Below are 25,963 nucleotides of genomic sequence, written 5' to 3' on the forward strand. Positions count from 1 at the left end.
TTTGTTTTTCTTTTGGCCCTGACTTAAGGTTCAGTGATCGGTTCAATGACAGTACTGTCCTCTTGCTCGTTGTCTCTGTGTTAAACGTCACACGAGAAAGGAAGGACAGGCCATAGGTTGAAACTTCGTTTTATCTGTGTCAGGTAGGCCCATTACCTCATAGAGCGCCTTTCCTGTGTCGGTCATGTTTTCACCCCCCCCCCTTACTCAAGCTAAATGGGGATAACAACCTTTGGCTCCGTGTTGGAATTACCTCATGGCTTTTATTTGAACAGCTAAAACAACAGAGGCACTGTCCGATGTCAAGCGTGCGAAAATGAGAAGCAGCATCTGGATGGGAAGCCGGCATCCAAATGATCTGATGATTGGCTTTGGACAGAATCGTGTTTGCGTGAAAGTTCTTTTCCAAATTTGTTCGGAGAAAGTCTGTCTTGAGGAAAGTCTGGAGGGATTATTGATGATGACAGATTTTTTTTTTTCAATCATAAGCAGCTAGTTGAATATTATCAAAGAAGTCTGAATGAAATCACATGTACAAATGCTACTAATAAGCACTGTTCATATTTGGTCCATGGTAGTTATGAGTCAAGGTAAAACCATGGAGTACGTAAGACCACAGCTGTCTGTCTGACCGTGTTAAGTCTGATTTGTCTGTCATATTGTGATTCCGTGTTAGTTAAGAGTCTTCCCGTGTTCACTGTGGCAGATGGCGCTTGGTCGTGGGCCAATATGCGCTTGACTGACTCGCCCTCCTGTTAGAACTGCTGACACTGTCTCTGACCATCCCAGTGGGTCCACCATCCCACCTCTACTCTGCACACTCCTACTAAATTTAAACCCCTCCTCTCACCGACTGTCCTCACAACTACCTCTGTAAACACACGCTCTCTCTCACGCCATGGATCAGTATCACTGTACATAGCAGAGCAGCTCCAGTTGAACGAATGAATGAGTGGACGACCTTAGACCCAACAGAGAGGCTCTGTGGACATTAAAGTTGTTTTTTTTTAGCTATAAACACAAGTGAAATAAACACACACAAACAAGAGAGTGTAATATCTTTAGACTTTTATTAGTCTCTGCTTTCAATAAGTTAGATCTGCTTGTGTTGATAAACTTTGTTTAATAATTCACCAATAAATGACAGATATTTTATTGCAGGCAAGCAAAAACCCACTCATTCACAAACGTAAGCTCTCGCTTAAGGAGACACGGAGGCCATCATCATGACAAATCTACCAGCATGGTAGGAAAAGCTTGCTGAGAAATTACAGAAGGCACAAAATAACTTAATGCACACAAAGGCAGATTTTCTTCAACACACAATGAACCGCTGTCAGACAGAACCATAACAAGAGGTCCGGTTGAAAATCCTTAGCTTGACAAATGACAAATTAATCAGCAAAACAACTTTACAAAAGCAACGATTCAAAGGCACAGAGAGAGGTTACTGCACAGATTTGCAGATTTCAGTTTTGTTCAGTTATTGACTCTTTGACATACTAAAGTGCCTAATTGCTACATTGAAGAAACAATGTTTGTGGTAACAATATCTGTCAGGCGCATGACACGTAAACGCTATTTCCTCCTCTGGGGACCACCCCTGGGACCTCGTCCCCCACCTCCTGGCTTTCCGGGAGTCTTGGATGAAAAGAGCTTAGTCATGAACTCGGAAACGTCCGGAAGCTCGTGGTTGGGGTTAAGCATGTTCATAGACTGCTCCATTTCCTTTCAAACAAAGAACAAAGACACATCATCAACACCCGAGGGGGAAAATTTGCCCTCCGTACACATTCAGGCCTGTTTTTACAATAACCGCTGAGTAGGTAAACGCCGAACGCAATTCTTGTGACACAACGGTTCAATAGACCAATATTTATCATTGTTCGTTTTTTTGTTGTTGAGTGCATTTTTGAAGTCTAGTGTATCAAGACACGACTCACAGCCTGACAGAGCATAAATGGCTTTACAGTCTGTCTTAAGGATCAATAGTAAAATTCACCGCTATAGCTGACCTCCTCTGAGAATGAATGAGAACAGCAGTCAGTAGATTATATGCTTTATAAAACAACTTTCCCTCTCTAGAAATACATCTTTTGGGTTTTTTTTAATCCCTCTGACATTTGATGAACATTTATTTGGAAATTCAATATTGAAAAACCCTTGTATTACCCTCAACATTAAAGACCCTATCCGTGGCCTTATGGTTAGAGAAGCGGGCTTGTGACCACTGGTTCGATTCCCAGGACTGGCAGGAAACTTAACTCCCAACTTGGGCAAGGCACTTAATTCCCAACTACCCCCCCCCAGGGCGTAGGTGTGCTGCCCACTGCTCCTGCACCTCGTGCTTGTGTGTGATCACGACTGGTGTGTATGGATGGGTTAAATGCAGACACAGTGTTCACAGTGTGTGTGTGCAGTCAAGGAGATTTAATTAAATCCACAGTTTTTCCTCACATGATCACTTGTTTGACAAAAGCGCGAGTGCTAACTATGATGTTAAAAACAAACCCTTGACCGGATGAGAGCCAATAACATAGTTATATAGAGTGTAATTCAACTGTAGCATGAGGCATACAAAACCTAGAGCTTAAGTCACGGAGGGTTCTGACCACACGACCACATGAGTCTTTGATGAAAAATAAAAACATGCTGTGCAGTGACATGAAGGTGTGCTTCAGATATTCCTTCATTACATTTCAGCTATTGTGTCATAACACAAAATCTTCATGAAAGACTAAAGTAAAAAAAAAAAAAAACGTACCCTTCTCATTTCCGGGTCATTTGTGTTGACGACTTTAGGAAGAAGCAGAATTATCACCAGAGGAAGAACCATCATTATCACCTAAGAAAAAAAGTCAGCGTGTATGTGTCTTGAATTATTTACTTAACACACCTCACAAAACCTTGACTCATACTTCAGGCAAATCCACAAATGGGTAAACTCATTCCCTGAGTGGCTCAAATAAGATCGGGCAATCTCTTACATTTCAACGTCTTAAGCAATAACTTGGTGTAAAACTACCATGGGAAGAACTGAGAGGCATCTATGCCACTCAGGAGTGTGACAGTGCACTTCTGACCTAAAAAAGACATAAACGGGAGTCACCCACCACTGGGTTCATGAGGAAATCTGTCCAGCCCCAACTCTCACGCCTCACAAAGTAAGCGTGTTTGCCGGTGCTCCTCATTTGGAGAGGATATGGCAACCGCACCACCTCAAACGTCTTGATATAATTAACAATGCGGGCCCTACAAGACCAAAACAAGACGCCAGAAAAAAAAGAAAAGAAAAGAAAAAAAGAAAGAGAGAAAGAGAAAGAGAAAGAACCTGACGTCGTTTTTCTTGATTCATGGAGTGGGCAGCCATAATGCATGACCCGAATTCATTACTGGACACTTTACAGCAATATTGTTATTACATGTTAAAATATCTGATGGTCATAAAGTTATCATAAAATGTATCAGCAAAGCGCTAGTTTCTGTGTAGCATGTAGAACATCTAAACGCCTTTGAAAAACACTCATTAGAAAATAACGCCGGCACACACATAACGTGACGCAGTCATTAGGTGGCAGGCTACAGAAACAGTTTGGGTTTGGAAAAAGCATTACAGTTGTATGTGTGAGTGACTTATCAGGCAACCATATCTGCCAATTCAGTGAAGTACCTCATTTTTCCTATGGATGTAATGTCTACACGGACAGGTTCAAATCTGTAGGATGGGGATACAATTTCCACCACATATGATCCGGATGGAACGTCACTGACTGCAAAACTTCCATCCTGTCTGGAGGGTTTAAATAACATGAGACGGAAAATGTCATACCTCTAAAAGCAGATAAAATCTTATTGGCAATGTAAAGTTATTTGGCTAACACATTTCAGACTGTGAGTTCTGTTAGGATTCTCAATACCGTTCGTGAGCTAGCTCGCAGCTTGATTTCAAGTTTGTTCAATCAAGGGGCACCTGAAAAAGCCAACGTGTTCCTCGCCGTCAACTAGCACACGAGCTGCAGAAATCCAATCCTGTGGTTTAACTCCTGGAACAATTGCACGGCCTTCGATCTTGAACTTATCACTATTAATCTGAACTGGCGTCCCACCGGGCCCAGGTTCCACATCAGAGAAACATGTGGAAACTCCAAATAAAAGTATATAAATTAACCATTGAAGCATGACAGTATTTCCTTTTCGAATGTTTGCGCGGGCAGGACCGTTAGATGTCATAATCATTTATCTTGATATGTGTTCACTTTGTAGGAACTGCATTTTACTTCAAATAAACACCTGTCCTAATTCCATGCCGTAGTGGATCTGAAAACAGAGTTAAGGCGCCGAGTAATGACGTCATATTAAACCCCCTACCGCCCCCCCCCCCCCCCCCCCCCAAAACTTTATTGACATTGTATTTAATTAACTACAACTCAGAAATATATTGGCCTCAGTCAAGTTTTCTCACACACATAATATCACCGCATAATACACATAATATCATTATTGTTTGCCTTCACATGATCCCTCGTAGTTGTATTGATTTCCTCTACCTCCACACCAATGCGCGAAGAGCTGGCGCAAATACTGTTCTCTCTTGAAAATGTAACAGCACCCACACACGTTTAAGAGAAAGTGGTTTCATAGATGTTTATTTGCGTGTATATAAATTCACAGCCTTTGACGTACTTTACAATCCATCAAAGCATGTAGGCAACATATCACTTTTGCAAGTTTTCAGAAATCTGAAACAAAGCAGGAAGTGTGTCTTTGAAGTCAGTTCACCTCTAGTGAAATTTAAAAAAATTTGTAATTATTTTCCAAAGCATTATAGTAACAGAAAAACACTGTCAGTTCAAGCTTAAATACAGATGGATATACCACTAAGCTGAGGGTAGATCTGATCAAAAAAAAAAAAAATCTATAAGAGTATTAGACAGCATTTTCAGCTTATGACTAAATTAGGTCAATATTTAGAGGAAACTGGTACAGGTAAAAAAAAATCAGTGCTGTAACTGTTTCTTTCATCACATGGTATCAGTATGAAGCTATCAGAAACGCACTTTTCCTTTTCAGCATCTAATTCATTCAGCATCTCTGAAGTATCTAATTCAAAAGAGATGTTAAGGTTTTGTTTTTTGGGGGGTTTTTCCTTTTGTACCTCAGTTATCAGATGTTTGAAGCTGGGAGTTTAGGAAATGGTAAAGTGCTGTTTATCATTTAACAATGTATAACAACAAATCAAAGAAAAACAAGGATACCTGTTGTGGAGTTATAAAGTAAAGAGTGGCTAATTCAGTTCCAGTGTAATAACAGAGTTACAACCTATTGCAAAGTGTAACCTTCAAGTCTATATGAGGTAGTTCCCTCAAAATCCCTGAACAATCCTCTTCAAAGCAGCAGGAGACTTCCTCCTGAACTGGAAATTCCAGCCTCTTGTGTCAAAGTGTCACGGCTCCGCTCAGCTTGTTACATTCTTTGACTTATGCACAGCTGAAATAGGTAGGGTTCTATTACCTGCAAAGTAAAATGACTGTGTTAACGAACCCATATTTTGTCATAATTATATATTTTATATGCTCTCTAAAGCAACTATTCAGTCACATCAATGCCCATTGAGACCTAGTCATAGAGCATTGGTTCTGTGACATTTGCACAAGAAAGATTACCTGTCTACCCTACTTTCCTTGTTGCCGCAAAATTAGATGTCTTAAGTGTCTATAAATGCTCTTATAATGTCTTTGGTCCCTCTTTTACCTTCCACATTTCACCAATACGCCCAGACGATGAACACAGACGAGATTCTTCTTCCCAGAGTTCTTGTAGCTGCTGCTTAATCACATGAATATTTCTAAAAAAACACAAATCATTAAATGTTCACTTTGGGGGGAAAAAACATATGTACATAGACCACAATTACCTGTCAGACTCCTAAGTGAGTGTCTGAAACTTTAACTTACCTCTTATCAGATGAAGTTATGTCAGACACACTCTCTCCATTTCCTGTGAGCTGTGGCCACCATAGTCTCAGAACAGACTGTATCCAATTTAATCCTGTAATTATATAACTGAAAGAAAAAGAGAAAACAGGATCAGATTAAATGTGGATCAAATTATATTCACGCTAATAGAACAAGTCGTGTTTCATTGAAAAAGTGCACTCACTCTTCATACTGACTTTGAAGAACGCTTTTCACTAAAGGGAAAAGGTCAACACAAAAGCCCACTGAAACACGCCTGCTCTTATTCTGAAGACTGTAAAGAAGTAAGAGGTCAAAATTAGGTTACAGTCCAAATCATTAAATGTTTATGTGTATAATATTACATAATTACCTCTCCGTTATAAAAGGTAAACAATGAACAGTAATGCTGGTGTCCTGGAGTCTACACAGATAAAGAAGAGGGCAATTAAAAGAAGAGCCGTGTCAAATTCTGTATCAATTACGGACTGAACTTAAATGCCCTTACCTTGCAAGATACGTTAGCAATTCCCCAACGTTTCTTTGCCACAGTGTTAGCGCTATACTGAGCTTTAAATTCCTCCCAAACAAAACTTGGGTCATTATACTGTGATCCTTTGATATCTGCCAGGACAGAGAGTAGATAAAAGATGCAGCAAAGATGTCAAACTTTGGATAAGATTTGGATAACTGTTAAAAGGAAAATCTTGGAAAGTTTTTAGTAGAAATGGTAACTCAGGAGTAGACACTCGAAGATATTTTTCTTCCCCAGACATGTTCAGGGTGCACAATAGAGAGGACCAAACCAAACCAAACCAAACCAAACTTTTTTTTTGTTTTTTTTGGAACAGTTTGTATTTGTACAATATCTTACGGGGAGAGACATTCCCTCTCAGCGCCTACCTTGGAGAAGTAGTCATGGTATCTGATGTCTGATGTTTCCATCTGGCAGTTCTGAGTGTGAGATTGTGTCAGCGGAAATTGCCAGGAATCTCCAAAGATCATGTCCTCCTCTTCCTTCCGTTCACTCTCCGTGCTGACTGTGTCAAAAGTCCTCCCCGTCACAGAGGGTCTCCTGCGTCCTCCGGAGCTCAACGTCGAGTGTCGAGTCTTCCTCTTGCAGGATACGACACGCTTCACTCTACCCGGGTTGTTTCCACAGCGACCACCTAAGTGCCTGTCACCGAGAGATATGATTAAGAAACCTGATTTATCAGTCCCAGACTCCAGACTGCGGAGGGGGGCGGGTGTGGGGGTGGGGGGGAGGGGGCAGGCAGGGTGAAATGGGAACAAAGCTTTTTGTTGTTGGAGCAATTGATGTTTTCTGTGGAAAATGCTCTCTGTTCTTATTGCTGATAAGACTGATAGATTGATTGTTTGTTCCTTGATGGGTAATGGGATGGGTGATAATTACCTCTTCTTGTTGCTGTCCTCCTTTTTTCCAGTATCCTCCTATTAAAGATATGCAAGGACATAACAAAACCATTTCCTGTTTTATTTAATCGTACATAAGAAAATTAAACACATAATTGGTCATCAAATACATTCAGTAAAACCCAACACTCTGTGCTTATTTAAAACAGAGATCAAATTTAACACACATAATGATTATGTAATAATAATATATCTTAATATATCTTTAATCTGTTTTAACTTAATTCCTGTAAAGTAACATTGGTCGTTTCCAGTTTGTAGCCTACCTTGTTTTTCGCAGCTGAAAATCTAACCTTGTACGTGAGAGATTCATTAGACAAGGCGTCCTCGGAGCTTTGGTATTCACTCTCCTCACAGTGAAGATCTTCAGAAAACATGCTGGGAGGTGAAACTGGAAACCAGAATTCATGTGACTGCTATTGACACTCCTGCAATATTCAATATTTACACATTAAAAGTAGCATTCCACCTTTGGCATTATGATACAGCCTATTTTAACAAGTGAACGACCTCATATTGAAGTACCTACGTGAAAGTAAAAGGGGCGTGTTCATAACTATGCTGCTGTCAGGATCTGTACTGTAGGTGTTTTATATACAAAGCTGTCTAACATCAAGCCATGCTAATGCTTTAGCGCTGTCTTGAGTTCGCTAAGGGGGAGTTCAAAGCATACTTCTATGTTAGATGTTGACATACTCTATCAATTAAAATATTACCTGACCAAACTTGAGTTACAGTATGATACCGTACCCATAATCCCTCAGTTTAGTCCAGCCTACATTGTTTCAAAACAAATGACGGTGTGCGTGGTACCCTGACATGTTAATCGAGAATGGAAAGAGAATTTAGAACTAAGTGAAGGTTTGTTTTTCCTGCTAAATGTCTGTCCTCAGTGTGTTGCGTTGAACGACAAACAATACAAGGAAGAAAGCAGCATCTACGCTGACAAGTGGATTACATTTAGCTTTAAGTACTCCAGGCCGTTTCGACCGGAATTAGCTGCTTTGTCCGACTACTGCAGATTGTAATTAAATAGTTTTATGATGCGTATGAGCTGTCCCATGCTTAACTGTTACTCAGTATGAACGTAGTCATTTCTGGTTATTTTTATTGTTTTGTTTGTTTGTTTGTTACCTCTTCGGCTAGTTAGCTAGATAGCATAGGATTTTAGTTAACGAAATGACACTCCATTGTTGTTGCAGCAACATGCATAACCACAGTATTCGCTAAGCTAGCTTGCTAACTTCGTAACGATAGCTATTTTTTTAAAGACATTAAGTTAATTTATTTTGTTGTGATTAACTTGTTGACTGTACGCATATTAGATTTAAGATACCGTGTATTAAACCAAACTTAAACGTGTCACGTAACTTGTAAGAGCCCAATAGTGATAATTGTTGTTGTCTGGAAATTGTAAATATCAGTGTTTTATGTTATAATGACAACAGTCCTGCTTTGATTATTCGAATTCTCATGTCATTAAAATTGTTGTTTTGCAGAATCACCACTTGGGACATTTTTATCAGTTCGGTTAATGTAGTGTGTGTTATTTCGTACTTGAGTTTAGTTTCAGTGAATTCAGGTTGATTTGATTTCGCTTCAATCGCATGTCTCTGTCAGCATGTCTTGTGACAAGTGTATTGTGATGATTTCTCTTTCTAGTATCTGAAAATACTTGCAGGGGCCCGTAGTATGTAAGATAACATGTATATGTTTCGCTTTAATCAAGAGTCCACCATCGTTCCACCAAATCCAGACCAGTTCATTTTAGGCTTCTCAGATATGCTGATAAAGTCATTTCTAGGTCACGCGCGTTCTTGCTTGGGTAAATTTGTCTGTCAGCGTCTCGATAACTGTTTTCTCCAAGTTATTGCTGACTTTATGGATCAGCAGTTTCCTATCATTATTCTAGTTGGCAGACTTGATTTATCTCAAGAGAGGTGCATATATTACTCTTTAATTTGTACTTCAGTGGAGACTGATTTGTTTACTCCAATACAGTGGTGAAGCATTTACAGAATATTTTTTTTTGTTGCATCAAAGGCCTTATTGCTCCTGGAACAAAGTCCATTGATTTTGTCAAGGTTCTGTTATCTGATGATGTGACTGGTCATAGGACCATTGTTGGTATTTTGCAAGTCTGAGTGAACTTCCTTTCTCATTTCTCCAGTGCACAGTAGGTTGATTCGGTGGGGCAAAGCAAAACGATGGCTACTACTCTGCTCCTTGTCCTCTTTGGTTCTGTGTCCTTGGCACTTAGCGTACCACCCATACATACCCAACCTGAACAGGTGCACATATCTTATCCAGGTAAGTTACCTGCATGCAATACAGTTCTGATATTTTTTTTAGTGTGTTTTTCCATAGGCAATAGACCTAATTTAAGGACATGTGCATATTCGTAACGTTCTTTGTACTTTCTGTGTGAGGTGAGCTTGTACAAGTTTGCCGCATCAAATTCGGCAAACGCTGGTGACTTTGTAAGACTGTCGTAAATGGTCTGTGTGAACAAGATGAATGCCACCCTTTTTGTTAATGAATGCATGTCCATGAGAACTGTGAATTTGTACAGTGGATGCCCCAAAATGCCACATAAGGCTAAGCAACCCCCCCCTCCTCCTTTTTTTCTCAGAAGTGTCATTTCAAAAACTGGCACCCAAGAGTAGAAAGAAATAAGCAGAACTTTAAAAGTTCTCTATGAACTCAAAATTCCCTACAAGTGATGGAATAGATACAACGCACTAGTCAAAAACAACATTTTTTAGCTTTGGAGTACATGACTTGTTCGACAGGTCTGGACCATGCGTAAATTTCAGTCGTACGAAAGAAAAAAAAAATTGAAATATGTGAAATAGTTGATCGCATATTCTTTTAAATTGCTTGTGGAAACCAATGAAGAACGAATCTGTCTGTGCGAGTGGTTCTCACATGAGGCCCATTGTCACAAAGCGGCAGTGTCACAGTGGCCAGGAAGAGTTCCCTTTAGCTCTAGAAAGAAGACATACCATGGGGAACCAGGACACAGAAGGGGGAACCCATCCTCCTCTAGCTCAACCAGGGTTATAAACGTATAGGGTTAGAATAGTTCATTTTATAGTTAAATTAATTCATGTAAACAATCTTAAAATTAAAATAGTTAAGTTTATTTAATTTTATGAAGTAAGAACTGAGACCTAGGTGTTCATGCATTTCTAGTTGTACAAGTGAATCCATATGGTCTGGCTTTTATAAGATTGGAGGACCTTATGACATCTTGAATGTTATTTGGTATTTGGGAGGGTTCTCATAGTTTTAGATACCCTTTTAAAGGGTCTGAGAGCTTTTTATAAGTTGTTTTAGTAACAGATGTAACAGATATGAGTTAATGAGTAATACTAGCCGAACGGTGCCAAATAGTTGTTTTTCAGAATACAAGATACAGCTATATAACTGAGGTTTAACAAGCATATTACACAGTTACATGTTTGGTCAGCAGTTGGTCAACAGAACTGAACTGCTAAAAGGAGTTTTATGATTTCTCCAAACTTCACAGTGTGTCTTGGTTTATGGATCTGATAGTACACCAGTCAATTAGATGTACATTGAGGACAGTGAATTCTTTTTTTTCCCCCAGGGGTGGAAGGCTCCATGGTGATAACCTGGACGACTCTCAGCGTGACAGAAAGTATAGTGGAGTACGGCCAGTGGGGAAGAAAGATGTTTCAGTTCACGGCCAAGGGAAACTCCACTTTGTTTGTGGATGGCGGCAGAGAGAAGAGGAAGATGTACATTCACAGGGTCATTCTAACACAGCTGGTACCAGGGACTGCTTACTGTAAGTGTCCTGTTAAGCCTGGCAAGGCAGAGACCACAGAGTTTAATTCTCAGCTAACTGGCCAGTGATGATCCATTTGTCCATGTGTCACTATGTAACACTATGTACCTCTGTGCTTATGTACGTTTGTGTAATCTCACTTTTGGCTAGGGGTTTTATTCAGATCTTCTATGTAGTCTTTCTTTTTACCAATCAATCAATCAATCAATCAATCAGTCAACCAATCAATCAACCAATCAATCAACCAATCAATCAACCAATCAATCAGTCAATCAATCAATCAATCAGCCAATCAATCAATTAAAACTTATGCCCATCCTACTCATTCTACCAGTTTAACACAGTGCTCACACGAGTATTAACAGTGATTTAGTGTAACAGAACTGGTTTGACTGTGTGTCATGTTCCTTATTAACTATTTGTGACACCCGTACAGTGGTGCTGTCAGTTTGCCATATGACAAAGGGACATTGCTATGCAAAGCATAAACACTATTCAAACTATGCATTGCACACTATGTGAGACTGTGTACGTTTGTGTCCTAGCACAGTTAGCATAGACATATGACAAAAAAAAAAAAACTTAGGTGCTTTTCTGTTTCAGTGTATCACTGCGGAAGTGATTCTGGGTGGAGTGACCTCTTCTACTTCACCGCCCTCAGGGAGACCTGGACGGACGGCCCCAGATTTGCCCTGTTTGGGGACATGGGAAACGAGAACCCTCAGTCTCTGGCCAGACTGCAGAAGGAGACTCAGGCAGGGATCTATGACATCATCTTGCACATCGGTAAGGCTCGAAATTCTCCACACACAGCCTTATTCACAACTGACAGAACCTCTGCTCTACACACCACTCTTAAATACTAATGTCTGTAGACTGTGTGACAGGATCACACTAAAGATGTTTTAGTGACTGGATATTTTTCTTTGCTGAAGCAAAGCAGCACTGAAGGTGGGTGGTGGTTTTACATATAGATGTGACTGAACACATTACTGCTGATATGTTTATTTGAGAACGCTCTGAAATGAACTCATCATGTGCTTTCCTGTTTTACAGGAGACTTTGCCTACGACATGCATGAGGTAAACTTTTTTTTTTTTTCAATTTGAAGTCATTGAATATCAACTGTCCAGTAACTGTGGCCTAAAAATGACCGCCAACATCCAATGTGCAAATATTCTCTGGTAGTAGCAGTCAGCGGAGCATTTTGGAGAGGTGTTAATGACTTTTCGGCTCAGACTTCGTCGAGAACATAGACAAGAGAACTCCCTGCATGTTGACTGCCGATCGAGAACCTCAGCTGAGCCAAACTGGCCCCCAGTATAAAACTCCGAGGACCGACCACGTGCCGACACTGAGGAGTGGTATGAAGCGCCCACTTTCATCGCTAAGCTAAACCTTTAGACCCACAGAACCAAGTAAAGACAGTACGACTGAGAGATGACGACGGATGAATGAGGAGTTTGTTTCATCTCCAGCAACAGTTTTCAACAGGCTCTACAGCTTCTTATATCCGTGTTTTTTTTTTAAACCACTTTTAAAGTCACTAAAGCTTTCGCAACAGTGAAATAATCCGTCCGTTCGACACTAAACGGCTCGGATATGGTGACTGACAGATCTTTTGGACTCAGGCTTTGACCGGCGTTCCCGTTGGTCGCCAAGCATTCCTGTGGCGTCACGTTGACTTAGCGGCTAGAAATCTCTCACTAACCACAGTTTCCTAACCCTCTTCCAGGATCAAGAAATAGGTCTTCCTTAATACACTGAAATTAATTGAATTTTCATCCCTCGAATTTTTTTCTTCGTCTTAACAATTTTTGTCCATTAGTGGTGCAGAGTATGCAGTTTCGCCCGCCGAAACAGACCAGTTTCATTCTGTGCATTTTTAGAAATCATATGACGCAATGGTGCAGATATGTTTGTGGTAAATCACTTGCTAATATTTCCCCTTAAAGGGAGGAAAAAAAGAAAAACCCTTCAAGGTACGAACCAAAAAAACTGCCAACCGCAACATTTCAACACCCAGAACTGCCCGTACTTGGAGAGGTGGAATATCGACTTGCATTTCAGTCCTTCCATGATTTTATAAATAGAAAAGACGCTGTTTCAAAATTGATTTCGACTGGAACAAACAGCAGCTCTCCAAAGAACATTGTACTCCTCGGGTTCCAAATGCCTCCCAATACGCTCTTAATGAAGTAACTATAAAATAACAGGTTCTGGTTTCATTGTGCTTGGTTTTTTTTGGGGGGGGGGGGGGGGGGGGGGATTTGGTGGAGATTGAGACATTGATGGAAGATGTCTGGAAAATGAATTTTTCCTCTAAAGACATGTCTGGGCATGTAGAAGATCATTATAGACTGTCCGCTCTCTACCGTTACAGAGACTTTCATAGCAGCACCAAATCAAAGTCTTTTTAGTGTCTTTCATAAAAAGAACAATCAAAAGAATTTATGGTTTGGCTTGTCCTCATTAACGAATAAAAGTGTGTTTAGGCTGTCGATACAACCTTGCACTCATTCAGTTATTCTGCTCTCAAGGTCACTGTCCAGGTGTTTTTCTTTCATCAAAGCTCAGTCTTTGCACTGGATTGGCTGACAGTCCCAGGTATTGGCTCTGATGTCTGTGGTATCTCTCCCTTTCTCTCTGTGTGTGTGTGTGTGTGTTTTTTTTCTTTCTCTCTTTTTTTTTCCAGGACGATGGAAAGATTGGTGATGAGTTTATGAGACAGGTCGAGTCCATAGCCGCCTACGTGCCATACATGACCTGTCCCGGAAATCACGAAGAGGCGTAGTAAGTGTCCTAAAGTTCCCATCAAAAGTTCTCTCTCCCTTCTGTTTTTTGTCAAAGCCTTGTTTACCAAAAAACGCGTCCGTCGGGCCCCACCGTCCAACTCCTGACGTCTTCGGCGATGATGTCAGGTCTCAGTCGTCTGAGTGTTTGCGTTTTGGATAAACTGTTCACACAGAAACAATACCAGAGATGCTTTCTATACCTCTGTACTGTCTGTTTAATGCTCGTCCACTTCATTCCAATCATCTCTCAGTAGAGCTGTCATCTCACCAGCAGCTGTTTATCACAGATTCCATAAAAGCACGAAAAGTTGGTTTGCAACACCCTGTTACTTAGTCCCTGTGGACTGCTACCGTCTGGTGAGGAATAGAAAGCAGCTGCCAGGTTTTTGGGTTTTCTTTTTTTTTTTTTTGTCGGTGTGTTTTTTTTTCTGCTCCAGAGATTCAAAACATTTTTGTGAACTTTGCTGTCCTCTTGGAACACACGGAGGCTAAACAGCAGTTTAAAGTCAGGACTTGGAGTGGACTCAAGAATCACCAACATCTAAACAGGTCGAGTGTTTCCAAAATAAACTGAGAAAGCAGGGGACTTATCTCTTTCTCTTTCTCTCTCTCTCTCTCTCTCTCTCTCTCTGTCTCTCTCTCTCTCTCTATAAGGTCAGGCTTGCAGAGTTCAATGTTTTTGTGTGGATGGTTAGGGGTTAGGTTTAGACTGTGGAGTTTGTTGTGACTGGTGTGTTTGCGTAATTGTTGGTTATGTCATTCTAATATCGATGGTGACACATTGGTGCAACTTTGTTGTTCTTGTACAATAGAGTGTTGCACATTATAACTGAATTACAAGTGTCAACATAAAAGTGTTTTAATTGTATCGTAACAAGTTTACAAACACCAACAAAAACATTTTGAGATATTAAATTAAAATTTAATCAAGTTAAATTAAAACACAGATGATTTAGAAGTGTCCTGACACAGTTCCTCATTACTTAGTTGCATTAATTAATTTCCTGTTTAGGACAACTCCAATATTTAAAAAGTTCTGTGAATGATCAAGCGTCCTTCAGTAAACAGGGCCATATTTCTGCTGTGTTAGCCATCATATGTGATGAAGAGAACTTTTTAGTAATTCTCTTAGTTCAGTTTTTAGCAGGCCAACATATAAGCCTCAACTTTATATATATTTGTTTTTTGCATGTGCCACCAACACTCTAATGGACTAGAGGTTTCAATAGTGATAGGAGCTCTCTGTTTCTTTCTGTGTGCCATGTCTGTGTCCATACGTCTATGCTTTGTGCATGTGTGTGTGTGTGTGTGTGTGTGTGTGTGTGTGTGTATACCCACACTAGAGTGTGCGTGAGAGACAGAGAGGTGTCCTCTCACTCTCTTCTGTCTCTTGCATTTCTGTCGTCAGGGCTGAAGAAAAGGACTCGTGTGGAACTTCTCTGGGCTCGGCTCATTCACGTTAAATCCAGCCAGTTCTGCGTTACATAACCCGAGAGAGCACAGAGCGGCCTCACAACAGACGAGCAGATCTAAACAGTAGCATTTAAACTGTACATCATGGTAGTTAGGGCTTTTTTTTTTCACCCCCACCACGGTTTCCAACCACAAACCCACCATCATAACGGGGGAGAAAAACAGAGGGAGTTGACCGCAGTGCATCGTTAGCTGTTGCGTTCCATCCGTCGATCGATTATGTTTTCATGCCCTGTCAAAACACATACATACGCCGGCTCTTTTTCAGGCCGGTCGGGCATTGGCAGTTTCCACTCGAAACAATAGAATTGCATTTTGGATCAGAGACGTTCTCGCTGTCAGCGCTGAGGTCATCGACGATGACTTGTATTTTCCAGCCAACGTGAAGCCAGTGCGGTCATGTAATGTTCTGAATAAACAAACAAAAAAAAATTGTTTAGAAGCGTTAACGGTGTGGAGGCAGAGCCGGTTTAACTTGACCGGAGCTTGTTCTTATTCTGGTCAGTGACAACTGGTTTAGGTTATATTGTTTAATGTGTTTTAGGATTGTTCTCATTCGCACTGGTTTTGACAGTGGTAAAGTGGAAACACCCCCCCCCCCCCCCCCTTGTTACTCTCCTTGATCTCGCTGTCTCTTGATGTCATTGGAAGAAAAATGTATTGCGAGAACTTTTTATCACTTTAATCCTTCGTTGGTTTCAAACATGGTTTGTAAAATGAGAACTGTTCTGATGCAGGAAAAAGAACAAGAGCATTGTGTGGAATTTAGGACAGCTTTCTGTCCATGTAGCTTTTGCCCTGCAGGACTGGCATTAAACATTAGTGAGTCTCAGATTTCGCTGGCAAGTCAATGTCAGTTGATCTTAAAATGCTTTTTCTTTACTTTATTCATGGCTAGGGCTCCTCTGATCCACGTTAAAAGAAACAATGACGCAAACGTGCTGTAATTGCTTATGGTTTTTTTTTGTGTAAGACCATCATCAAGGAACATAAATACCGACCTTTGACTGACTTGCTTTGCCTGGCTGGTCTGTAGTCTGTGTACGCTGTTCCGGGCTTAACCACAAGATGGCGCTATAAGTCTTTGAGTCTATAGAACTTGGTGTCGGTCGCATTCGCTGTCTGTGGGGATCGCACATTACGCACCACATGTGCCTTTCATCTGCAAAGTCATTTCTGTGTTGTTTTCAGAACAATAGCTTCCATATCCAAAGACTGCAGAAGTTCAAAGCAGTCTTTGGCAATCTGTCAGTCAGACTACACTAGTTTGTGTTATTTGTCTGCAAAAAAATATTTACTTTTTAAAAAATCCTACACATGAAGTGTCCCTGGAGGGCTTGCTGTTTTGGAAAGTTTTGAAAGCAGAGAAAAATGTCATTCTGATTGTTTCTTAGGTGAGATCAGAGGAGTAAAGATGGAGAAGGTCTGGGATTGTTTGGAAACTCACCCACAAGGCAATCGGAAATCTCTCAGTGTTCAGTTAACCCTTGAGAGAGTTTATATGGTTTTAGTCTCGCCAGAGTGGGACTGTGTTGATTGCCTTACACTTGCCTGAACTCTCTCAGAGTAAAATTTAACACTGGTAAGTGTGCCCTGCTTTACGAACCGTAGCCTTGATGGTGAGTCCCTGTCACGGGTGTCATGTCTGCCCCTTCAATATTTCCAACAGACGACACCCCTGTCACCCAGGGAAAATTATCCTGACACTTCTCTGTCCCCTTTGATCTTTGACACAACAGCCTTCACTTTAACCCTGACCCCGTATTTGACCTCTTATCACATCACTCAAAATGACCAAATTCTGTCAGTGTTTCCAGGGCAGTTCACCTCTCCTGAACTCGCTCTCCTATAAGACTGCAAAACCAGTTTGAAAATTATGCATGGCTATGCTACGCTGTGCTTTGCAGGGGGAATTGGCTCCTTTTTTATGGCCTAACGAAGCAGGAGAAATAAAAAATAAAGCAAATAAATTAAATTGGGAATTTGATATCAGGTTCTGGTAAAAGATTTCTTAGAAAGACCTTTTTTCTTTTTTATTATTTTTTACCTTGCGTTTCGTCCAGTTTCAATATTTTTTGAAGATCACGGTGACATGCCATTGGGTTAGCCAGACCATAGCCACTTGTGGAAGCAGCAATAAATTACTCTAATAGCTATTTGTTAATAGTGACGTCAATCAAACCCGGTGTTGTCGCCGACCGGCTGGAACACTCCGCTCACGCTACACAGACAACGTGACAGCTGGGAGACAAGAGAAGTCAATATAGAAAAGTGGTATTTGTCAGTTTAATGAATGAACGAATTATTACTCTACCTAAAGGAACTCTGGGTTCCTAGTTTTATGACTGAATGAAATAATAAAAATAACAAACTTTAGAACAAAAAAAAACAACAGCGTGCGGCATATTTAGCGGTCGCAAGCAACGGGGTTCCTTGAAAGAGTTTTTCCTTCGTTGCATTTTGTCCAATTAAAATATTATGGAGGAACTTTGTGACCTCCGTTTGAACAGGCCAGGAACTCGCCTCTGACTGACTCCGGGAACAGCGAGAAACATCCCTTTTTTTTTTTTTTTTTTTTTTACCGAGACACCTGGTTTAAAAAAGTTCCATAAAAACACTGGAACGGTGGCCGCTGAATTGTGAACGCGTTGGCTGTTGTAATATTTTTTTTTTTAAAAAAATAGCAGTTTATCAGATATAGACTAATAAATTTTGTCTTGCGTTCTGAAGAGTTTTGTGCAGCGGTGCAGGCTAGAACACAAGAATGAATGAGTACTCGCTGAAAGCGTTGCGCTGGGGTCAAACAAGTTTATGAAAGCGTGTTGGGTTCTGTCCCAACGCGCATCGGTGCTCCCATTTCCTTGTGGACTCGCTCTCCTAATTAACAGGATGAATTTTTGGTTTGAATAAAGATTCTGATGATAAATACCCTCAGATGGTGTTTGTAGAGTATCGCTCCAATACACTCAATCCTATTGGTATTTTGCAGTTGAAGATGACACAAGGTAAAGGAACCGCGTGGGTGCACAGCTGGGATTGGGCCCAGTCATTTTAAACGGTTTAAATATTTATCCAATTGATTCAGGTCTGACGCACGCACAGATTGTATTATATAAACCAAGGTACTGTTATCGTGTCTTGTAAATCCGGCCTACCCTTATCTCCAGATTGATCTTTTCCTCTCTGTCTGTCTGTCGTTTCAGCAACTTCTCCCACTACAGGAACCGATTTAGCATGCCAGGAGACACGGAGAGCCTGTGGTACAGGTAGGAAACCACCCCGTCGCCTTTCATTTTTTGTTTCGCCCTTCGCTCTGTCGGTCCGTCGTCTGGCCAAATGCAGTTGCCGTGGCGACACAAAAACCGCCAACCGGTATAGTTACGCAAGAGTGGACCTGCCTCTCCAAGTGAAATTAAGCAGACTTCAGAAACAAATGGTCGTGTTAAAGGGAGTATCAGGGGAGGGTTAATCTGTAACTTCCTCTGCTCTGCTCATCGCCGTGGAACATCACTGTGGTATTATAATCTACAAGAATCAAACATAACAAACCCATATACTCATAACAGAGGCATGGCCTGGGACCAGCTGGTGTGTGAAGGCTTTGTTCTAAGGGAGCATAAAAAAAAGAGAGAGAGAAACAAAGACGAGAAATTGTCCTGCGTTGTTGATTTAACAGCCCCCCCCCCTCCCACCACCCCACCCCATTTGGCATCTTTACTTAAAGATTAAAGATTAAAACATTCATTCATAAAATATTTTTGGAAGAACTCCTGGCGTGAGATCCTCATGAAAACGCTACAGAGAGATCTTAAATGGAGAGAATCTTCACTCTTTCCCATCCCTTCAACTGACACTTCCATCAGTCCCAACCTGCCTCAGGAACACTTCCTCCTCTCTTCTAAAACCTACGGTGATTATGTCCATTGTGAAGCTGAAGATGTAGTGGTAAACAGTAAATCAGTTTAGGTAGGCCTCTCTCTTGCACGGTCCAGTATGGTCCTGTGTGCTTGAGTGTTGTGCTGCTAGGTAGGTAAAGAACATCTTGTGCACGAACTTAGAAAAACCATGAGTCATAACACTGATTAGTAGTTTGTGTCTGCGGGGACTGGGAAGATATTTGGATTTTTTTTATTAAATGGCTGAGCCGTCACACGCTGACTTGTTCAGCTCTGCTTTGGAAGAGTTTAAAGGTGGAAAAAAAAAAAAAAGAAATAAAACCAAAGACTGCCAGTCTCCATCAGAACATTCGTTTTTGTTTGTGCAAGTTGGTTCAAGCTTGCTTCCTTTTTCATGTCTTAAGGCCGTTTAAGTCTGTTTTTATGTGTTCTGCCCATAGCTGGAATGTGGGACCTGCTCACATTATTTCTTTCTCCACTGAAGTCTACTTCTACCTCGGGTATGGTCTGGAGCTGCTCTTTAAACAGTACAGCTGGCTTAAGAACGACCTGGAGGTACAACGGTTACTCGCCTCACCGTTTCACACCGCAGTATTTACCCGTATATGTTATTTCACCGTGAAGCGTTTGTTGTTTGTTTGTTTGTTTATTTGTTGTCCCTCTTATGCTCTCAGGAAGCTAACAGACCAGAAAACAGAGCCGTCAGACCCTGGATTATCACCATGGCGCACAGACCCATGTACTGCTCCAACGACGACAAAGACGACTGTACGAAATTCGAGAGCTACGTACGTCACTGTCCCAGTCTGGGGTATTTTATGTGGGTGAATGGGTGGAGTGAGGGATGGGTGGATGGATGGATGAATGGATGGATGGATGGATGTGTATCTTGTCACATGGCCAAGGGTGTAGACCAGGGCTAAGGGAAGTGACACAACATAGCTGAGATCCAAACAGAGCACCAGAAACAAACAGCAGTGGAAAAAGGTGTGAAAATGCAAAGCAAGTTCAGTGACTGCGTTCGAGGAATGTGACTATATACAAATGAGGTGACGTACGAAGGCCTGCAACAGATATGGTTTATTTTATATGTCGTCTGGTATGTCCTTGGGTTTGTGCCCTCTTTAAAGCTTCACCCAGTCCTGTCGGAGGCCTGGAGACTCACTGCGTCGAGCACATTCAGGTTACTTAGATAAGCTCTGGGCTGAAGTTCAGGCCTTTGTGTGTACATCTGTCAAGCCGCGACAGAGTAACGGCCTCGGAGATGGAGACAGACCAAAACCGGGGGCATTCAGTTTACCGCTCAGGGCCTGTGACGTGTGTTTGCATCTGTCCCAGGTTTATTGGACGAAATGTCACACTGCACTCCATGAGATTTATAAAAGCTGAAAAGCTTGGGTAATACACTACCGTAATTTTAATTTATTTGAAACCCGACTAGCTGTTTGGACTTCTACGGGGTGTGGGAGCGAGTACTCTGTCATCCTGTTTGCATCTTAAAACTCTTCAGTATCCTGATGTAACTCAGTAAGGAGGAAACGTTCGTGGCTGGCTTTCTCAGGAGGCCTTCCTGTATTACATAAAAGCAGCCCATTAGGAAGATTTGCACTGGGTTGTATCGGTGGACGCGTTAATAGCTTTAGTATGTGACCTGCTCCTCCTGAAGCTAAAACACATCTTGTATCGTCTGGAACTTGCTCCGGCCGCAGTAAATTGCACTTCACGTGCATATTACATGCCGCTCTCTGTTGAAGGCGGTTACACACAGCGGTAAGAATGTGGTAATCTGAGTCATGGCTTTGTTTTGGAGGACTAATGGTTGTTGTGTTTGTGTCTTGTGCTTCAGGTCAGACTTGGACGCAATGACACCACACCAGTAGCCCCTGGTCTGGAGGATCTGTTCTACCGTTACGGTACGGACTCATTTTGACCACAAAACCCTACACTGCCTACTGACAGACACACAGAGAGAGATTATCACAAAACAGAGGAACTCTCCATGAACGCGGTTGCAAATACCAAAAAAAAAAACAAGCAAACCCAAAACCGTAAAGGGCTAGGATTTCTTCTGACATTTTTATACCCACTTAAGACACAGGTTGAGACATACATAACTCCCACATTCAACAGTCATGCTTCATGGTGGAACAACATACAGAACAATAGGATGTTGGTGTTGCCATGGCGAGTATAAACTAGCTGCAAATGCCATATGATTTAAATATGATTATTTATAATATATGTGAATATATAATGTCATTACAGACACACGCGCACCCACACACAGACACAGACACACACACACACCCACACACATGCATTTGAATGATCATATTTCAGTGTGTATTGTTCTTTTGTAGGTGTGGACCTGGAGCTCTGGGCTCACGAGCATACTTATGAGAGACTGTGGCCTGTGTACGGTTTTAAGGTCAGCTGTGGTCATAACCAAACCCAGTACAACTGGTATCATAACCTAAGCTAGATGGCCAGCGGGAGATAGTAACAGGCACTGTTGTTTTGTACAGGTCTTTAATGGGAGCACAGAGGAACCGTACGTGAACCCGAAAGCTCCGGTCCACATCATCACAGGATCCGCTGTACGTATCACGTAGAACCCGTCTCACTGACGTTCCTGACGTTAGCAGCCAAGCTGTCTGACTGTCCTTAACTGCCAATACAATCATGTTTTAGCTCTTTTTTTTTTTCAATCGACATTCTCAGCCAGCCAGACCATCGCTACCTGCCAATACAATCATGTATGCTCTTTTTAATGAGCTTTTCAGGCGTCCGTGCTGTCCTAGTACTATATTTATACTGGCACTTACATCTTGCTCCTTACTGCTATACAAAGGCCTTACAGGTTTACCACATTGTGGAAGGACTTGATGACTGTCAGCATTATCAAAATTTATCCAGTCACTTCCCGTAATTCTAATTTTCTGAGCATGCTCAGAATGGTTAGCCCATAACACGTTTGCGGCAACGGGTGCCCGTGTTACCGCGCGCACAGCTGTCGTTTCTCGTTATAAACACGTAAACAAACGCAAAAAAAAAAAAATGGCGTAGTGAAAAGCGGCAGGTCTTACGCGCGGCAATGTGGCGGCTTGACGCAAGTTTTGATTTTTTTAACAAGGTTTCATAACATCGCTGTCAGGCAGCTGTGAGAAGTGATTCATGTGTGGACAGATGTTGTTGTGGATGTCACAGTTGGCTACAGAATATGCCCAGCGCCGTCGAAGACAAAAGACTCAGCAAAACCTGAGTAATTCACGCTGGGATTATGTAGGAGAGGCCGGAAACATAATCTCTGAATGACAAAGCGGAGGTCCTTAATGAGCTGTGACTCCATTGAGACCCGAACGCTCAGTTTTAAATGAGAGATCAGGGAACAGATATAATTACTGAAATTTTCCCCTGGATCCAAGTCAAGTTGGTCATGGATTTATCTTTTTTTTTTTTTTTTTGGTCTCTTTTCTCTTCTTTTTTTTTTTTTATGTCTTGGCAGGGGTGTCGGGAGAAGCACGACGGATTCATCCCAAAGCCGCGGGAGTGGAGCGCCTTCAGGAGCACCGACTACGGTTACACACGCATGCAGGTGATAAACTCCACACACCTGTACCTGGAACAGGTGTCTGATGACCAGGTAAGACCCCTTCTCACCTTGAAATATTCACATCAACAAAGTAATAGTTGCGTCTTTTGCATTTAAAGGCCATTAGTCAATGGTATCAGATTTTTATTAATGCTTTGGATGACCATTGGACTTGATAGATGATTAGTATTAATTGAAGTATCCTGTGACCACTGGCTGCAATCAAATCATTGTTTTGTAGATACATCTGTGTCTTACTGACTCCTGCAGGTTCCACTGAATCTGTTACTAAGTCACCATACTAATATTAAGTCTGTTACGAAAGTCACCATTCTAATTAATAAATCAAAGCTCAAAAAGATTAAATCTCCGTGATCGCACACACAAACTGTGAGCAGTGAATTCGACCCATCCTTACACAGTAGTGAGCAGACACACAATCACTGGGCGCACACCTGTGCCTTGCCCCAGGGCACTTCAGCCAGGGATGTTTTTCCTGCTGGTCCTGGGGAACAGACCGACCACAGGCACGCTTCTCTAACCCTTAGGCCACGGGCTGCCCCAAAAACTCATATTGGCAGCGGTGGGATTCGAACCCACGCCCCCGAAGAGACTGGAGCCTTAATCCAGCGCCTTAGACCGCTCGGCCACGCTACCGTGCTAGCGTGTGACTGTTAAGTCTCATATGAAGACACCATTCCAAGTCTAATATGAAGTCACCATTCTAATTATAAGCCTAATAGTAATTCCCCCTTGCAATACCAAGTCCAATTCACATCACCATTGTAATAGTAATATAGGTCACCGTCTAACGAAAATCGCTGTCTTTATCCTTGCAGTATGGTAAGGTGATTGACAGCATCATGCTGGTAAAGGAACGACACGGCCCTGAGGCCTGGAATTGAACGGGTGCGTGTCACGTCATAGTCAAACACGTTTTCTCAGGAACTGCACTTTGAAACCTTAACCAACGCTGATCTGCACTTTAGCCTTCTCTCGACAGAGTCCAATCCAAAATATGCAGAAGTTGAACGGTCTTTCTCTTTTTCTTTGAAAGCCTTACAAGAATACATGTGTTTCGTATTGGGAGTGGAGATGGGTATTCAGATTTCCGAATCCTGGCTAGACAGATTTAGTGTGTTTATTTCCCTGTAGGAAATTAGGCCAGCCTGATATTCTGTCCCATCAGTTCAACAGAGAGGAGTTTGCTGTAAGATTAAATCTTTCATGGATCGCAATGAGATCAAACCCTCAATTATATCTGATGAAAATGTTGGTTTTTTGGGTTTTTTTTTTTTTAATGAGGAGAATACACTGAATGTAAATATTCGTTTTGAAAACATAGAGAAAAGAACTCTTTGTTTCCATTTTTTTTTGTCTCTTTTTAAAAATATGTCTGAGCTAGGATAAACTCCACAAGTGCCAACTGGAAAACAAAATTTGAAATCAAATTATTTCTAAATATGCTGTTCTGGAACATTCCTTGTTAAACAGATTTGACTTCGTGTTTGACTGTGAGCGTCAATAAATGTTTGTTTGATCAGAATCAGCTCATTTCTAACAAACACTACAGGTACACTGCGAGATTTTTATCAGAAAAAATAAAAGATCTCTTCATTTTGTGGAGTTGTACATAGTTGTAGTCTGTTAAAAAAGAAAGTTTTCTTTGTCTGAGTCTGCTTTTCTCATTTTTCTCTGTGATGATCACCAATCAGATCTGCATAATTCTGCCAATATGATGAATAGGCCTTGGACATATCTGGTATTTGGGGGGGGAAAAAACCCCAAAAAACAAAACTAGTCACAGAGACGGGCATGAGTTCAGGTTATCCCAGATGAGCGTTATGTAACAAGGACCATAGTTGTGGTTGAAGCAGATATGCAGCAGAGAATGCAGTCAGAAGAGGCAGCTCACAGAAGGTTCGGATGTCGACCTGAAGTCACGTTGATGTGGTACTACCGCCTAATGACCGCATGCTGTCAGAGAGGACAACACAGACAAAAACCAGGGGCATGAATCCGGCTGTAGGGCTGTTTTCATTTCCCAGTTAATATACTGCAAGAAAATACCAGCTGACAGGAGTTTGCAGCATGGGTTTGGAAATTTCTGGTGCTTTAGTAACATTCATTAAATATATCAACGTATTTGGACGTTGGGGTTATAGCATATAGCATTTCAGACCTAAACCCACTAGTGGAATACTTAAATGTCAATTTTGGGTGGTGTGGAATGTATCGGGTGCACTCCTGAAGTCAAAACATAAAGTTCACACACAGTAAACACCAAAGTAATGAAGCCAAGTACAGAAATAAAATTCAAAGAAGTCATGCACTGAAAAATGCCATATAATGATTAATATCTTACAGGTTTTTCTCTCTCTCTCTCTCTCACTTTGTTTTTCACTTCTTGTGAAACTGTTTGATGAAACGTTTTGGGACTAATCCGGGAAATGAATGACTGGAAACAAAATAACATGTTTTAACATGCTTTAATGGAATGGCCTGAAATGTAGAGTGTTCCCACTGTGGGTACACAGTAGTCTTGGGGTTTTCCTGTTTAGAAGAATGGTTTTCAAAAGGAAAATGGATTCCTTACAAAACTGAATATGAAATACTGTTCCAAACATTTGACTCTGTTTTGAAAATTCAGATCTCAGCCTATTGAGCAATACAGAAATGAACATAATATCTTTTGGCTTAACAGTTTTTCTTAAATGTTGAGGCAAAGTGGTAACTTAAACCACTGCCTTTGAACATGCAGCAGAAAGTTCAGAACTTCTATACATATATATATATATATAATTAACAATTTGTTCATAGCTTGTCTAACGTATTTAACTCTAAATCAAGAACAGTTGTTGCACCTACGGTACGAAAAAGGAGATATGATTGGGGACAGTAGCGAGAGAACAGTGATATGAAGCTATTTTTCATTCAACTGGAAACAACGAGTCACAGCCATGTCACGGCTGGATTTATCCAGTGGTGCGCATGAACGGAGTATT

General features: G+C 41.3%; 3 protein-coding genes and 1 non-coding gene across 4 annotated transcripts; 1 reads left to right on the top strand and 3 right to left on the bottom strand.

The window, feature by feature from the left end:
• Positions 1-1,092: 1,092 nt before the first annotated feature.
• On the bottom strand, positions 1,093-4,282 carry emc7a (ER membrane protein complex subunit 7a). The gene is made up of 5 exons (XM_030781022.1): positions 3,971-4,282; positions 3,671-3,790; positions 3,114-3,252; positions 2,765-2,845; positions 1,093-1,728 (listed from the first exon to the last, which is right to left on the bottom strand). The coding sequence occupies exons 1-5, from the start codon at positions 4,234-4,236 to the stop codon at positions 1,579-1,581; spliced, it is 756 nt and encodes a 251-aa protein (XP_030636882.1). The 5' UTR covers positions 4,237-4,282; the 3' UTR covers positions 1,093-1,578.
• Positions 4,283-5,724: 1,442 nt separating this feature from the next.
• LOC115823173 (KATNB1-like protein 1) lies at positions 5,725-7,765 on the bottom strand. Its single transcript, XM_030787204.1, has 8 exons — positions 7,682-7,765; positions 7,369-7,406; positions 6,858-7,131; positions 6,463-6,578; positions 6,328-6,378; positions 6,160-6,249; positions 5,955-6,062; positions 5,725-5,845 (listed from the first exon to the last, which is right to left on the bottom strand). The coding sequence occupies exons 1-8, from the start codon at positions 7,763-7,765 to the stop codon at positions 5,725-5,727; spliced, it is 882 nt and encodes a 293-aa protein (XP_030643064.1).
• Positions 7,766-8,192: 427 nt separating this feature from the next.
• Positions 8,193-24,459, top strand: acp7 (acid phosphatase 7, tartrate resistant (putative)). Its single transcript, XM_030785428.1, has 14 exons — positions 8,193-8,249; positions 9,559-9,698; positions 11,002-11,202; positions 11,806-11,988; positions 12,259-12,284; positions 13,898-13,995; positions 18,674-18,736; positions 19,807-19,921; positions 20,041-20,154; positions 21,213-21,279; positions 21,727-21,794; positions 21,892-21,963; positions 22,872-23,009; positions 23,798-24,459. The coding sequence occupies exons 2-14, from the start codon at positions 9,596-9,598 to the stop codon at positions 23,861-23,863; spliced, it is 1,314 nt and encodes a 437-aa protein (XP_030641288.1). The 5' UTR covers positions 8,193-8,249; positions 9,559-9,595; the 3' UTR covers positions 23,864-24,459.
• trnal-aag (transfer RNA leucine (anticodon AAG)) lies at positions 23,534-23,615 on the bottom strand. Its single transcript has one exon. It is a non-coding gene; the product is annotated as a tRNA-Leu (tRNA).
• Positions 24,460-25,963: the final 1,504 nt, after the last annotated feature.

Source organism: Chanos chanos, chromosome 1, assembly GCF_902362185.1.
Source record: "Chanos chanos chromosome 1, fChaCha1.1, whole genome shotgun sequence".
NCBI lineage: Eukaryota > Metazoa > Chordata > Actinopteri > Gonorynchiformes > Chanidae > Chanos > Chanos chanos.